The sequence below is a fragment of the Elephas maximus genome, chromosome X, assembly GCF_024166365.1.
Source record: "Elephas maximus indicus isolate mEleMax1 chromosome X, mEleMax1 primary haplotype, whole genome shotgun sequence".
Classification (NCBI taxonomy): domain Eukaryota; kingdom Metazoa; phylum Chordata; class Mammalia; order Proboscidea; family Elephantidae; genus Elephas; species Elephas maximus.
The window spans coordinates 114,932,260-114,949,371 of NC_064846.1; the positions used below are offsets into that span (position 1 = coordinate 114,932,260).

At 40.8% G+C, this 17,112-nt stretch overlaps 1 protein-coding gene across 16 annotated transcripts in view; it reads left to right on the plus strand.

Annotated features, from left to right (window-relative positions):
- Positions 1 to 17,112, plus strand: part of HUWE1 (HECT, UBA and WWE domain containing E3 ubiquitin protein ligase 1) — a 216,904-nt gene that overhangs the window by 110,845 nt on the left and 88,947 nt on the right. For all 16 annotated transcript variants that reach the window (XM_049872559.1, XM_049872562.1, XM_049872557.1 and 13 more), the window contains 6 exons: positions 6,732 to 6,838; positions 7,088 to 7,265; positions 8,213 to 8,304; positions 8,897 to 9,108; positions 15,180 to 15,237; positions 16,238 to 16,414. In XM_049872559.1, the coding sequence (XP_049728516.1) occupies positions 6,732 to 6,838; positions 7,088 to 7,265; positions 8,213 to 8,304; positions 8,897 to 9,108; positions 15,180 to 15,237; positions 16,238 to 16,414 (824 nt within the window). The remainder of the gene's footprint in view (positions 1 to 6,731; positions 6,839 to 7,087; positions 7,266 to 8,212; positions 8,305 to 8,896; positions 9,109 to 15,179; positions 15,238 to 16,237; positions 16,415 to 17,112) is intronic.

The window sequence follows — 17,112 nt, forward strand, 5'->3', positions numbered from 1 at the left end:
TAGAGGATGGAGTTTGTTTCTAGTGGGCAAAGTATGTCAGTATAACACGTAAGGGTAAAATAGTCTCAATGGGGGAGATGTAGTTGTATATAACATCAATTGGCCAGGGAGATTGGGAAGGGCATGGGGTCCCCAAAGGGATAGTTAATGAAGAAACAGGTAGTGAGGTGAAGAATTCCAGTGGCCACAATTCCATGCTGAAACCTGCCAAGTAGATTCTGACCCCCTCTCTTCTCCCAAATCCAACTCCTGGCTCTTTTACCCCACCTTTTTATCTACTTGTATCTCCTTTAACTTCCTCAGCTACCCTTATCTCACGCCTACTGCCCTACCACCCACATTTTGGTCTGTGCCGGTCTGTTTATGCTCTGTTTTTAGCCTAGCCGATGCCAACACCATTGTGGTTGTGGACTGCTTAACCAGAAAGGTGACTAGTAGTCAGTATGAATATTGAAGTCCTCCAAGGGGGATAAGAATTAGTTGTATAAGTGTTTGCCCAGGCTGAGGTGCCTGGTAGTAGCCCCAGTGCTGGAGGTTTAGCTCTTGGGTGACATTCTCTGTTACGTAGCTATTATCCATTAGGTTGAGGAATGTTGGCAGTGCGGGTAGTGTTGGTAGAATAGTGGAGAGTAAGCATGGGCTGTTGGATGGGGGGAAATCAGAGCTGATGTAGTTGTGAAGTTGTGGTGTGGACACAGTTATAGGCCAGTTGTATCTTGGAGTGTCAGCATTGAAACTGGGACTGTCAGTTATGCTAAAATCATCATCTAGGATCCATTAGTCTGCTGGGCTGATAGGAGTCCTGGGCTAGCCCCAAAATCTTCAGGCAAAGTTTTACATCTGAAAAGTTATTACGAAAATGACTGAAGATCAGTATCTCTTTGCCTCCAAGAACTATAGAGTAATTTTTTTTTAGAATTTTTTTTATTGTACTTTAGAAGGTTTACATAACATGTCAACATAGAGTAATTTCTTATGGGCCAGCTGTGGGCTCCAAAACAAGTAGGGGTCACAGAGTAGGCAAAAAGGAATACAAGGAGTTTAGCTGGCATTGACCTAGAGTAGTAGAATTTCAGACCCAGGCTGTAAGCCAGAAGAGGCATAGTCAGGCTACCCAGAGCCAGAACATTCCACAGTGACATTTTGGGGCCTGTCGTGTATAGGTCTTAGCATGCTGGTGGTGGCCATTAATTACACTAATAGTCACAGGCATTGATGTCCCAGATTTTGTAGCAGCCTCCCGTTCAATCTGTATAATAGGGTGGACCCAGAGCTAGAATCCTGTTTAAGAATGTTGGCACTGGGAACTAATTTCATACTCCTCTTTCCTCTTTCGAAGAACCATACAGTTGTAGTTATGGACCAGACAGGCACCAAAACCTCTATTTCTTCCAAAGGGACATGTAGTTATCCAGCCTTTAAAACCATCAGTTTGGGGAAGGACTTAGGCAAAGAGTTTTCAGTGGCATACAGAGCAGCTTACTTGGGAGAGCAAAGGCCCTTGTTTTCATTGTGTCAAATTTAAGAGACTGTCCTTGAGTGGGCCATTGTATCTCACCATTAGGCCTGCTGTCTTCATATAATAGGACAAATGGAAGTTCCAAGTGATGTCTTGTTTTAAGGCCCGTGCCTAGACTAAAAGTAAAGTGTCTGTACCCTGATCAGAGTTGATACCTGGGGACCCAGAGGGAACTAACATTTGGTGAGGCTGGTAACAGTGGTGGAGTCCCTGAGTGCTACAGTTTGTTCTTACAGCTTCTAACCAAAAAATTTGAGTTTCAGGTCTACCCAGACTTGGCTCAGAAGAAAGGCCTAGCAATCTACTTCTGAAAATCAACCATTGAAAACTGTCCCCATGGAGCACAGTTCTACTCTGACACACGTGGGGTCGCCAAGAGTCAGAGTTGGCTCAGTGGCCACTGGTTTTCTTAATAGTGGTGTCATGATGGTAACATGCCAGGAAGGATAAGCCATGAATAGGCCTCTATAACAGTCAGTTGTTACGAGGGCATAATGATTTGTGCCAATAGATTAATAAGGCAATGGCCCGATAAAATCAGTCAGTGAGAAAAAGGCTGTTTACCCCTTGCTGTGGATCCCAATTGGCAGGACAGAGTGCAGAGATCACATTGAGAAGCTATGGTTTGGGTTAGGGCCAGTGACATGGGGGTGCCATGGTGTTTAGCCCAAAATTTAAGGGTCCGTGGCCGTGATGACCAGAGGTCTTTTGGAGCTATTGAGCCAAGGGCAGTGGGGTAATATCTGAGCTCATTTGGAAAAAACGTGAACAAACTGGTCAGCTGTGGCATTAAAATGAGCTTCTTCTGTGGAAGCCAAGACATGATCTGAGACATGGGAGTCTTTTTTTGTAATTTGAGGTCTAAGTGCCAATGTATTCCCAACGTAGAAGACCCCCTAGGGGACAATCCTGAATGTGGTAACTATTTTGAACCCATTGACCAGAGTAAACAACAAGCCACTTCCCAGGAGTCTGTAAAATTGTGAACAGTCGACAAACATACCTTCCTTAGGGCATCGTCCAGTGCCAAAATGACTGTAATTAACTCTGAGTTGGGCGGACCCTTCGGTCCCATCCTCTGTCAGGGATGATCCCGTTATGGGGTGGAAAGTAATAATGCTCCAACAGACTCCATCATGTGTGATAGGTGGCACTGGTATTCATAAAATGAACGGGCTCCCTAACTTGGACTTTCTACTGTATGGGCCCTGTGCTTTGTGTCCTATCCAGGTACCCTAAATGGTCTTAAAAACCAAAATCACTTGGTTGGGTAAATTACCTGCCAGCTTCTGAATTCTCACTTTTAGTTAGTTTGGGCCTTTGATTATAATTTACTTTGTCTGCTCTTAATACATTTTAAGAGATTTTTTAAATATTTAATCCTGCTTTTAGTCATTTTTGGCAGAAAGATTTATTAAGATATTAGTGGATCGTCTACCACAACCTCCACCAGACTGAGTCCAGTACAACTAGATGGTGCCCGGCTACCACCACTGACTGCTCTGCAGGGATCACAATAGAGGGTCCTGGACACAGCTGGAGAAGAATGTAGAACAAAATTCTAACTCAGAAAGAAAGACCAGACTTGCTGGCCCGACACAAACTGCAGAAACCCTGAGAGTTTGGCCCCCGAACACTAAATAGACAATAGATAAGTGGTAACTTTGGTGAAGGGTAAGACAGTGCACAATACTGGGGAAGCCAGCACATCCTGTCCAAGGCAAGGTCATGGAAGCTCCATAGATGCATCCAAACTCCCTGAGGGACCAGTTTACTGGGGTGAGGGCTGTGGGGACCATGGTCTTGGGAAACATCTGGCTCAGTTGGCATAACATAGTTTATAAAGAAAATGTTCTGCGTTCTACTTTGTGAGTAGTGTCTGGGGTCTTAAAAGCTTGTGAGCGGCCATCTGAGATAGTCCACTGGTCTCACCCTTTCTAGAGCAGGCAGAATGAAGAAAACCAAAGACACAAGTGAAAGATTGGTCCAATGGACTAATGGACAAAAAAAAAAAAAAAAAACTTCAATTTTGCATAAGTTCACAGCCCATCAGGAATCCCAGTGCCAATTGACAACTGCTAATCCCCAGTAGTTTTGTAATCCCCGGTAGTTGTCATGTGCCATTTCAGTGGCATTTGGAATAGATGAACAGTGCTCTATTCTCTATATAGAAGTGAAAATCCTCTTTCTTTTAGTTCTTAGGCATTGGCATTACAAGTTTGTTTTGTACGGTGAAACCTGTGAGAGCCAGAACTCAGCAGGATTGTTCTCTTTTTCTGGGTCTTGTAAGTTTTCCACCTTTGACAGTCTTACCACTTTTCTGTCACTCTGTTAGTAGAAGATATTTGAGTTTTTCTTCTCTGACAGGTTTCTGCCTTACACAGACTCTGGCTTTCACAGGTTTTACCCTACATGGTTTATCGGTAATGTGTGTATGTGTATACTTTCTTTGTAGAGTTTTACAATAAAAGTTACTGTAGTCTCATAAAATGAATTGGAAAGCCTTGTCTTAATTGCTCCTAGAAGGTTTAATAACACTCGCATACAGAACTGTCGCCTTGGTGTCTGTTACTTGAATTTTTTTTTTGACTTTTAAAAATTCTTGTGGTTGCTTTAAATTGCTGAATAACCTTTTTAGAAAGCAGCTTGTCCATTTTTATCAGTTAAGTTTGCATTCACTTTAACCCAGCAGATTCACATCTTAGATTTCTTTTTCCCTGTTTATCAATTTTCACAATAGAGGACTGATTTATACACGTGGTAAATGCACATTATTTAGTGCAATACTGTGCAGCCATTAAAAATAATGAGTTGTAGTGACAGGGAGTGATTTGTCGTTGTTGTTAGGTGCCGTCAAGTTGCTTCTGACTCATAGCAATCCTGTGTACAACAGAACAAAACCCTGCCCAGTCCTGCGCCACCCTCACTATCATTGCTATGCTTGAGCCCATTGTTGCAGCCACTGTGTCATTCCATCTCGTTGATGGTCTTCCTCTTTTTCAGTGACCCTCTACCAAGGGTTATGTCCTCCTCCAAGGATTGGTCCCTCCTGATAAACATGTCCAAAGTACGTGATACGAAGCCTTGCTGTCCTCAGTTCTAAGGAGCATTCTGTCTGTACTTCTTCCCAGACAGATTTGTTCATTCTTTTGGCAGTCCATGGTATATTCAATATTCTTTGCCAACACCATAATTCAAAGGAATGAGTTTTTCAGTCTTCCTTTTTCATTGTCCAGCTCTCACATGCATATGAGGTAATTGAAAATACCATGGCTTGGGCCAGTCAGCTGTGGTGCAGCAGGGCAGGTCCCGCTGACGGGGAGGGGGTTGGGATGGGTTGTTTGTGGCTCGTAGTAGGGCTGACAGGACGGGCAGGTTCCAATAGGCTGTGCCTGTGTAGCTCGGAGGTGCGATGTTCAGCACACGGTGCAGGTAGGCAGGAAAGATGGGGGAGGCTGTGATGTATGGAGCTTGTATGGGAAAGAGGAGAGAGAAACAGGAGCCAAAAACAAAGAAGCAAACAAACAAAAAGAGTGCAAAGGGAACTTGCCCGTTGGAGTGGAAAGATGAGAACCCGAGAAATGGAGAGGAGCAAAAAGGGAAAAAGAAAAAAAAAACTAGATAAAAAATTTGGAAAAGAAAAGCCTCCAGGGATTCCACCAGTGTGGCCTCGAAGACTGGGGAAGCCTCCCAGGTTGCCCCCAGGTTGCGCAGTATAGCCTGGCTAGAAGGGATATAGATGTCACACAGCACCAGGTATTCAGGAGACAGGAAAAGAAGATAAGGATAGACGGATGAGAACTGAGAAATGAAGAAAGAAGAAAAAAAATGCCTCCAGGGATCCCGCCTGTTCGGCTGCGCAGATTGGGAGGGTAGCTCCTAGGCCATGCAAGTGCAGCCTTGCTGGAAGGGGCTCCCAAGTGCAAAAAGAGAAAAGAAAACAAACAGAACAAAGCCAGCAAAAAAAAAAAAAAAGCCCCAGAGATCCCACCAGCATGGTGTCTCAGGCTGGAGGAGTGGTTCCCCAGTCAAGCCGGGCTTCACAGCCTTTCAGAAGAAGCACAGATGGCACACAGAGCCAGGCGTTCGAGAGAAAGGAGGGGGAAGATGGTGGGAGGCTCCAGAAGAAACGAAGAGAGAGGGAAAGAAGTAACACCAGCTCAGGGGGCTGGTGGGAAGCTGAGGAGGCCGAAGGAGAAGGAGAAAAAGGGTGGGGGTTAGGAAAGTGCAATACTCCCTAACACCAGCTCAGGGGCCTGGCCAGTGTGGGTGGGGCAAATCCAAGTAGCACTGATGCTGCACTTCCCGGCTGGCCGAGCCACTGCAGCCAGCCAGGAAGCTCGGAGGTAGAGCATTGGGGAGAGGATGGGGGGGTGGGAAAGCCTGTATCGCTGCTTACCCAGTGCTCTGTCTCCTACTGGGAGCTCCCTGAAGCTGCTTTCCCATGCTCGCTGTCCACCCATCTCCAACAGAAGTCCAAGATGGTGGATCAGTGCTTCGTTAGCTGATAAGAAACTTCAGCATGTATCTCTCCTCACACTCTGTCCTTTGTTAGTTTCTTACTCCATTTGGTGTTTGGCTGAGTTCTTTCTCTCTTCATTTGGCACTTCGGGTTCTAGAAATGATGTTTGTCTCTGTTTTACTTAGTTTTTCCGGTCTTTGCTGTGGAGGGACAGTGTGGTGTTTCTGTCTATGGCACTGTGTTGGCTGGAAGTCCTCGAAAATACCATGGCTTGGGTCAGGCACACCTTAGTCCTCAAAGTGACATCCTTGCTTTTTAACACTTTAAAGAGGTCTTTTGCAGAAGATTTGCCCAATGCAATGGGTCATTTCATTTCTTGACTGCTGCTTCCATGGGCGTTGATTGTGGGTCCAAGTAAAATGAAATCCTTTACAACTTCACTGTTTTCTGTGTTTATCATGATGTTGCTTGGTCAAGTTGTGAGAATTTTTGTTTAGTATGGATGAAAAAAACAATTATGTAACAATATAACCTCAGTTATGTAAAAATACATACTCAAAAGTCTTGAAGGGTAGTCACTGAATTCTTCATAGTGAATCATCTCGGGAGGGGGGCATTAGGAACTTTCATAGTAAGCACAAGTGTTTCAGTTGTTATACAATGAGTATTTTTTTTTTTAGTCTCTTGAGTATTGCTTTTAATACTTGTGAGGAATCTATCAGTGTCCCATATTTCCTCATCTTTTTTTAGCTACTGAAGTGGTGACTGTGTTTGTGTTTCAAGAACCATCACTGCTCTCCTCACTCCAGGACAATGGATTGACAGATGTCATGCTGAATGCACTGCTTATTAAAGATGTGAGTTCTTTCTACTGTTCTGTAAAGAATGTACCCTCCTTCCCAAAACACACAATGACATGTGCAGGAAAAGCAGTCTGAGGCTTGAAAATCCTATGTCTTAAATCTTCTGTATGTAGTGTTGAAATTAATTGGAACCTGGTTGTCAGAATCCTTCTTCTGTTTATCAGTGCGATGCCCCTGGCCGAAGTTTCCTAGCATGTACACCTGAACTCTTAGGTATCCTGGTTCACTTTATTTTCTCTCTAGGTTCCTGCTACCCGTGAAGTCCTTGGCTCTCTTCCAAATGTATTCAGTGCACTCTGCTTGAATGCCCGAGGTCTTCAGTCGTTTGTACAGTGTCAGCCTTTTGAACGTCTCTTCAAAGTTCTTTTGTCTCCAGATTACCTCCCAGCCATGCGGAGGAGGAGGAGCTCTGATCCCCTTGGTAAGTCACCAGAATTTATTCTATAGTAGAAAATTGGCTCGCTCTTGTGCCAAGACATTTTATGATTATTCTACCAATCGGCGAGGAAACCATTTCTTCCTTGACCTCATATCTAAGTTTCTCTGACTAGGTGTGCTGAGCTTAATGGGAATTGTCATCATACAATTAATTCTATTGCAGGTAGGAAGGAATACTTCACCCTGAGCCTTTCTGCTCATAGTATTTCCATGCTTCTCAGCAGTTCACTTTCACATGTACTTGCATGATGCTAATGAAAAACAGTTATTAGGGAGCTGTGGTAGATTTTCAGGTCTACTATCTAGTCTGTAACAGTGAGAAATAGCAGAGTCTCAAGGTATTGATCCTGGTAATCTGATGTTCAGGTCCGTAAGATACTCACGAATGAATAGATTTCCCTCTCAATATACTTGATACCACATCATTAAGGAATTATTAGTAAGAAGGTAGGGCTTTGGCAAGTTTCCAGGTTTCAAAAATGTATTGTGTTCTTCCAGGCCACCAGTGTAGCATATTAGCCACTCTCATTCTTTACTAAGGCAACCAGAGTATTGATAATTAATGCCTGCACCTCTTCTTCCCTCCTCCCTCTCTCTCTTTCTCCCCCTTCTCCTTTTTACATACACACCACATCTGCTGAGGCTGTCCAGCTAAATTTACAATGCTAGTTCAGACCTTGATTGTCGAGATTGCCAGGGTAGAATGCAGTACACATGGTTACTTTAAAAATATGTTTACTATACTGGTAAAAAATACTCTCCCACCTCCCATGATTTGGAGGGCAGGAGTTGGTGTGAACTCATTCGCGAAAGCCTGGCAATGGAAAATCACCACAACCCACTGTTTCTTCTTCCCCGCTTCTGTTGGCACACCAGAGAGTTCAAGCTCTATTTCCTTAGTCTTTCTAACAGCTCATTTTTTGCTTTAAGGGGATACCGCGTCTAACCTGGGGAGTGCTGTTGACGAGCTCATGAGACATCAGCCTACTCTCAAAACGGATGCGACGACGGCGATCATCAAGGTGGGTAGTGAAAAGGCTGTGATCATGTGCATGAGAGCAGTAAAGGGGGAGTTTTTAAAAAAAGACTTGACCTATTGGAGGTCGCTTGAATTTTTGGACTGTGCCTATAAGAGCATTGTGTCTGCTTCATTTTCTCCACGTCCTTGGGTTGGTCCTTTGCAAAAACAATTTTTGTCACTTTAATGCAAGTCCCAGAAAGAAGTCTGTGTTCCTTTTGGAATTTAAACTTTTTCTGATTGAGAATTGTTTTCCCTATAAAAAATAGTTCCTCCATTTAATGTAAGTAAACATCTAAGTATTGCTGTTTTGTGTATATTTATAAGTACCCAAGGCTTAGCTTCTGTTTATAAAAGCATGTTACCTTTCTAATCTTTGTTTCTTGACTTTTTTTTTTCACATTTACTAGCCCTACCATTTGCCTTTTAGGATTGTCGAAACTAGTGTATGAGTTCCTGGTACTTGGTGAATTAGGACATGTGTATAAGATATATATAAAGGATTTGGGCAAATGCACAACATAACAGCAAACGCTCACAAATGTCATCCCCCGTATTCCTTGATTACTAATAATCTTATTTCCTGTGACTTTCAGTTACTTGAAGAAATCTGTAATCTTGGAAGAGACCCTAAATACATCTGTCAGAAGCCATCAATCCAGAAGGCAGATGGCACTGTCACTGCTCCTCCCCCGAGGTCTAATCATGCTGCAGAAGAAGCCTCTAGTGAGGATGAGGAGGAAGAGGAAGTTCAGGCCATGCAGAGTTTTAATTCTACCCAGCAGAATGAAACTGAGCCTAATCAGCAGTAAGTGTTCACTAGACAGGCTCTTCAGCCTCGTGATTTTGGGCATGTCACTTCTCTCTGAATCTCAGTTTCACTTTTCATTTATAAAAGTAAGGAAGTTGCATTAGATTATTTTAAGGTTCTTTCCAGCCCTGATAGTCTATAGTTTTTTCTTTCTTTGACCCCCCTATGTGTTATTTATGCTTTGGTACTTAATTATATTGGTTGCTTTTTAGGAAGCTATCTTTCTTAAAAGCTATTTGTGAATGTAGCTGCTGTGGAAAACAGTTCGCCAATTCCTCAAAATGTTAAACATAGAGTTACACTATGACCGAGCAATTCCATTCCTAGATAATATACCCAAAAGATGTGAAAGCAGGGACTCAAACAGATACTTGTACACCAACGTTTATTGCAGCATTATTCAAAATAGCCAAAAGTTGGAAACAACCCTAGTGTCTGTCAACAGATGAATGGATAAACAAAATGTGGTATATCCATACAATGAAATATTATTCAGCCATAAAGAGAAATGAAGTTCTGATACATGCTGCGACATGGATGAACCTTGAAAACACTATGCCGAGTGAAATAAGTCAGACCCAAAAGGACAAAATATTATATGATCCCACTTATATGAAATACATAGAATAGGTAAGGGCATAGATATAAAAAAAGTTTATTAGTGGTTACCAGGGGCTGGGGGGAGGGGCAAGCGGGGAGTTAAATGCTTAAGGGGTACTGAGTTTCTTTTGAGGCTGATGAAAAACATTTGGAAATGGATAGTGGTAATGGTTGTACAACTCAGTGAATGTAATTAGTGTCACTGCATCGTACACTTTAAAATGGTTAAAATTGTGATGTCTTGTTATATATATTTTACCACAGTAAAGTTTAAAAAGCTGTTAATGAAATTGAATCAGAATTGGTGGGCTTTCCACAGAGGACTGATTTTTCCTTTGTTGGTTTGACATTAGGTATTATCTTCCTCGACTGCTAGATCGTTTCCATACATGAACACATATGAAAGCACATACGTACTTTTGAAACCTGTCTCCTGTGAAGTCCTTAAGAGTTGCAGGGATTATTTGTTGGTGTTTTTGTCGTCGTTCATATTATTACTGTTTGTTCCTGATCAATCAGAAGGCTTTGAAATGTACTATGTCGTTATAACCAGGCACTGTAGATTTTCTTTCTAGTTTTTGTTTATTTGAGGTTTGTTTCACATAGGAATTGACCTTGGATGGTAAGGTCGGAGGGAGCGGGGATGCTTAAACAAACACTGATGGCTGGTAACAGAAAGTCCACCGGGCTCTTTGAGCTTATTAGTGTAGTTCACATGAGGGGATGAAATCTAACTACGTAGCTATAACTCTTAAGCACTTCCATGTTGGAAATAGATGTGACCCTCTGGACATAATTCGTTCATTTAATAAATGTTCTTTACACATTCTTTTGGTATATAGATACGGAGTTTTGAGGAAGGCATTGGCATTTTAGGCTTGGGCTGTTCCTAAAGGGTGGCTTGGAACTTAGGTGAGAGAAGATTAAGGTGGATGTTCTCTTTTTCTGAAAGAGAACACCCTAGAAGAAAGCAAGACTTCATTTGCAAAGGAGTAGTGCTTCCCTTGCCACACTTCTGATTGTCAGTGACCTTGCTAGGATAGGGTTTCTTTTCCTGGCTAAAAACGGGAAGAATTCATTAAGCAAAGTTTGTTTAGGTTGGGTTGGTGGGTTGTTTGTTTTTTTTTTTGAGTCATACTGTGTATATCCATCGGCCTGTAACTTCTCTACCTGACATCTAATGTCCAAATTTTAAGCTGTTGTAGTAAATTGACATTCTCTCAAGCTCCCTGTATTTCTTCACTCTCTGTGCCTTTCTTGGGATATCATGTATCACTGTTTTCTCTCCACAGTGAACCCCCATTTTATCTCCCACTTCTGTCTACTAAAGTCCCATCGTACCACCTTAAATGTCTCATTCTTAAAGGAGCTTTCCCTTTTACCTCCAAATGGGAAGTTGATCTTTTGTGTTCTTCCAACAGATTTTGTTAAAATTATTCTAAAATATAAAAAATTATATATTCTCACGGTTTCTCTCGCTAATCTGTAAGCTTTTCAAGGACAGGGACAATTATTCATTCAACAGTGTATCCCTGTCACTTTGTGTCTATAAGTTAATCAGTCAGTAAATGTTTATTTAGGGGTTTAATGGAATGACTCGAGCACATTAGATTAAAAAAAAAAAAAAGGATACCCTAAATATTAAATTTGTATGCCGGGAGAGCTAGGCCTAATAAGAAATGAATGAGAAGATAAAGTAGAAATCCAGATCCATAACATTAATACTTTCTACCATAGTGTTACCAAAAACGTAACAGTAACGTTTTTGGTAACACTATTTTTGGTTTACCATAGTGTTATTCAGATGTATCTTCTAAGCTGCAAAGGACTCAGGGAGTTGCTGTCCCATGGTACGAGTGCTCTATACTCTGCATGGCATGGGTGTTGGTCACTGTCTCATTTGCATAACATCCCAAGAGTCTCATAAATATTGACACATTATGTACTTACGCAATTTGCAGAAGCCTAGATTGGGTCACTAAGTGGGTTATTAATGTTGGAAGAAAAAGCAAGAAACCCTAAACTCAAGCTCCATTTTAAAAGCCACAATTTATTACAAGGAAAGTTTCTTTTATCTCCTTATCCCTGGAAGTTGGCTGTGTACTTTTTGCTAAAATAAAATAGGTAAGAGGCTTAGAAAGATTTGGAACGTGTGCCATCCCTCTCCCCAAAAGTCTCCCTGGAAGTTGGCTATGTACTTTTCGCTAAAATAAAATAGGTAAGAGGCTTAGAAAGATTTGAAACGTGTGCCATCCCTCTCCCCAAAAGTCTTGACTGCGTCCCTTCCACCCAATCCAAAATTATTTAGTGGGGGTCCCAAACAGAAATTTCTGTCTTCCATCCCCTCATCTGCTTCCTAATGGCTTACATACACACAAGAGAGTGAAATTTTCCAGTATTTTTTATTGCTGTATGGTTTACATATAGTAAACTATATATGGAAACCCTGGTGGTGTAGTGGTTAAGTGCTACGGCTGCTAACCAAAGGGTCAGCAGTTCAAATCCACCAGGCGCTCCTTGGAAACTCTATGGGGCAGTTCTACTCTGTCCTATAGGGTCACTATGAGTCGGAATCAACTCGACGGCACTGGGTTTGGTTTTTGGTTAAACTATACATGTTTTTTCAACTACCCCCACCCTAAAATGAGGTAGCTTCCAATCTTATTTCTATAATTGTAGAATAATTTTGCCTATTTGAGAACATGACATATAAATGGAGTTTTATGTATGTAGTGTATTGGATCTGATGTATGTACTTTTTTTATATCTAGCTTCTTTGCTCAACATGTTTTTCATCCATGTTGCATTTATTTTCATTGCTGAGTAATAGTCTATTGTATGAATATCCTACAGTGTTTATCCAGTCTCCTGTTCATGGCCATCGGGGTTGTTTCTGGTTTTTCCCAGGCTAAGACAGTGTTCTTTTCCTCATTTTTTCCCCCCAAACCAAAAGTTAGTATTTGAAAATGGTATTTGTACTTGTTCTTGAGATACATGGTTTTGTGCTGGAGATACAAAATAAGGAAATTTAGGCAGTATGGTATACTCCAAGTACATGGGGTACTGTTGCACATTCAGAAATGCTTATCACAAAACCAAGCCCGTTGCCATCAAATCGATGCCACACATAGCGACCTTATAGGACAGAGCAGAACTGCTCCATGGGTTTCCAAGGCTGTAAATCTTAATGGAAGCAGACTGCCACATCTTTCTCCTTTGGAGTGGCTGATGAGTTCAAACCACTGACCTTTTGGTTAGCAGCCGAGTGCTTAATCAGGGTTCCAGTTTATCACAAGTAATTCTAAATACTTTTGGCCTTTTTCTTCTGCTTTCTAAATTGTTTGATCCTAGAAAAACTGATACAGCTGGGAATGAATCTACTTGCTAGTTAGTAACTAGGATTTTTAGTTGGAGCACCATGATTCATTTTTTGGTTGATTCCATTTAGTTTGCCTTTCTAACTTAAACCACCCATCTGTCCTATTTACCACTTGAAAGAAATGGGTTATATAAGTGCATGTGGCCTTTGAAACTTGAATAGCAACTCTCTGGGTTTAAAGGCAATAAGTGCAGAGAAGCAGCTGTTCTCTGAATTGTGGCGCACTGGGCAGACTCCTTTGCCAAAGGCAGCTGTATCTTCTCAAGGACTGGACGAAAGGCCTGATTCTCCCTTCTCCCTCCTTACCCCTTCCCCTACCCACAAACCATGAGATCTGTTGCCGTATACACTGTACTGTTACACTCAGTTAGAATCCTTTATTCCTGATTAAGTGCTCTAGAACCATAAATACATGTGTGAAATTGACCAGGGCCTTTTTTGGGAATATACTATGTTTTGAGGAGGGGTGTTGAGACGCAGGGAGTTCTTAATTTGACAGTTACGGTAAATTATTTTATTCACCATGAGAATACAGTCTTTTATTAATTGAAAGACGCTATGGATCAAAGTTTCATATGAGGCTAGGATTAGAATGACTTTTCTTGAAACCAGTCAGTAGGAGAAGTTTTATTGCAGAGAATTGATCGTTTTTAGTATTCCTATTATGACTTCCCGAGCGTGGGAGCCAAAAGATGAGGGTAGGGAGAAAAAGTGGTTTGTTTATTGAACAGGTTTGTTTTCAGATGTGTATTAAGAACCACTGTTGGTTTGCTTTCTCTCTTGTTTTCGTCCCTAACTTCCATCTAGCAAATGAAGGAATCATCTGGATCCTATTTCATGATATTATTTAGGCTCTTTGCCATCTTATTTGACTTATGCAAAGAGGCAGGTATTTCACTGGGATGAAGCCACACTTGTGCTCCTTAGCTGTAGAGGTGATCTCTGGATTATTTCCAAGAAGGCGAAGCCAGACTGGGTTAATTGGTATAAGCAACAGGGCTCTGAGGAAGAGCTTTACAGTTGAAGAAAGGTTTGTGATCTTCCCATGGAATCTGCTCAATCCTGGCTTATAGGTCCTTCCTTTGTACAAAGTTCTTCTCCACATTCTTCACTGAGCACAGTCACCCATCCTACCCAAACCCTAACTCTGGGTATTTTTTTCACTGAAGTAATTTAAGGGACCTCTCCACTCTGTTTGCCTGTTCTGCATTTTGCTGCTATATGTACTCATGCCTGGCAAATCTTTATTCACATTTTCTTTTTCAGAGGCGGTAACTATTTACTAGATTCTTGACAACTTTCTTATCTTCTCTCTCCACCTATTTCTCTTTCCTTCCCTTCCCCTCTCTGCACGCTTCCACCCCCTATCCCCCCAATTTTTTTTTCTTCCAAGGGCCTATGTCCAGAATGCTCCTTATTATATAACTTTTTCCCCTTCCTGGAGTTTATCCTTGGGTAGATTGTGTTTTATTTGAATATACTTTGTGGTGTTTTTTTCCTCTGTTTCTTTTTTGCAAAAGCCAAGGTGTAGCCATTGGGTTAAAGACTGCATTTTCCTCAGTTATGGCATTATTGCAGCCTTCTCATCTGCAGTGCAGCATTGCAGTATCTGAAAAAGCATAAGACCAGATCAGTTTTTAGATAGTTCAGGAACTTTCGTGCCACAAGTACAGATTGTTAGGGAAGGAGGCTTTGAGTGTTGCCTTCAGGCTTTGACAAGAGGATAGATGGAAATCTGACTCTTCTGAATGGTTTGCCAATTTAATCATGGATTTTTTTTTAAACAAATTCCATCTCCTGATTTCCAATTTTAAACTTGATGCAAAAACATGGTAAGATGTTTGTTTGTCTAGCTCCTTCGTTTAAGCAAATGTTTAGTCTTTCAGTTGTATTAATTTTTAAATTTTTGATATTGATAAATCCCCCTTCAACAGTAGTTTGCCTAAGATAGGATAACTTGAGATAAATACAAATGCTTAGTTAACTTAGAAAAAGACTTAGAATTCCATGCTGTGTCCCTTTGCTCATTCCTTTCTTTTACACCAGTATTATGAATTTCTGTGTAACTCACTTTTTCATCCTTTAACAGGGTTGTTGGTACAGAGGAACGTATTCCTATTCCCCTCATGGATTACATCCTTAACGTGGTAAGATTCATCCTAGGGCAAGCTGAGTATAGGTTTGTGCTTTTCTGGAAAATGTATGGGTTTACCAAAGAGAGAGAGAGTACAGTGATTTCTATGTTTATTTTTACTGGGACCCTTAAAGTGCAGAGCAGAGGAGAAAGATAGGCAAACCTGTTATTTTTATTCTGTGAGATTGCTTTGCCAAAAATTAGCCATTATTCCCCCTTTTTTGGATGTTCCCAATTCTCTTCGTTGTTCCCATTGATCATTGGAATCCTAATGGGAGGAGAATGGGGTTTGTTACGCCAATCCAGTATTAGCAATTGTTTATGTTCTCTGAATGTGTCCAGCATATAGTTTTTTCATTAACTTCTCTTTATTTTAAAAAATGTGGTATCTCTTACAGGAAAAAGTGAAAAGTTTGAATTTTCTTAGAATCGTTTATCTGTTAAATAAAGCCCTTTTACTCAGCATTTGTTCTAGCCTATTTACCACTTCCAAGACTTCCAGAGATTTTTTTTCTTTTGCCCCCATTTTACCTTCTTACCCTTACAAAATGCTTTGTTCAGTCTTAATCACTCTTCTAGAGTTCAAAGGTTCATTTGTATTATGAGTACATTTTGGGGAATGCATCCATGATGCTTGCCTCTAGTAGAGAGACAATATATTATGATGCAAGGAGAACTAGATTTAAAAATTAAGAGATTAGTCCTGATTCTGCCATTAATTCGTATGGTGTGGCCCTTGGCAGGTCATGAACTCTGTTTTCTCAAATTACCCAACTTTAGATGTGGCTGAAAACACAGAATGGCAAGCAGTTGTAATTACTCTTTTTTTTTTCTCCTGGATGTTTTAAAGTCCACATCATGTATCTATTCCTTTTTACCTGAGATTTTTGTCTTCTAGAAAATACTTATTTTATGACTACAAGGCTACCCCTGTTCTTACTCTAAGCTGGCCTTTTAGTTCCAAGTATCAGGCTGTTGTTTTTTTGTTTTGTTTTCCTATGTTCATTACCTAGATGAAATTTGTGGAGTCTATTTTGAGCAACAATACAACAGATGACCACTGCCAGGAATTTGTGAATCAGAAAGGACTCTTGCCTTTGGTTACCATTTTGGGTCTTCCCAATCTGCCCATTGACTTTCCCACATCTGCTGCCTGCCAGGCTGTTGCAGGTGTCTGCAAATCCATATTGGTAAGAAGCATCTGGCCAAATATTTTCATTTTTTTTAGAAATCTATTTTGCCATACTTCCATATATGTGTTTTTACTGTGGTGTCCATTACCTTCAACTAAAAAATAATGAAATTTGTGTTAATTAACAAGTGAATTCTGTGACTAATGTTATTTCTCATTGAAATATCAAAGTGTTCCTTTGTTCCTGGGTTTGGTATGTAGTTCTAACATCATTTGAGTTGTTTGGAGAGGAAAGTAGATCTCTAAGCAAGTTTTGCAACTGTCATCTGCTTTGTCGTGGGTGCTTTTTAACACATTCTGGTATGTTTAACCTTTTTTCTTTTCTTTTCAAGCTTGAAAGCTCATATTTTTAAGCATAGATAATTGACCTATAGTTCATTGATCAATCAAATCTTGCCCAAAATGAAGCTACTTTTTCTGGCTGGGATGTGCACTAATAAGTAATTTCTGCTAAAAATGAGAAATCCAATTGGTTACAGGTTTAGAAAGATGTATAATTGTGTCATATCTGCATTTAATGTTTTATTTTGCTTTACTTTTTACAATATTGAGTTAAGTGTTGTTCATAAGAGAGAGGAAAAGGACTGATCCATCTTTATTCTGCTTCTAAGATACTGTACGGAAACCCTGGGGGCATAGTGGTTAAGTGCTACCTACGGCTGCTAACCAAAAGGTCAGCAGTTCAAATCCACCTGG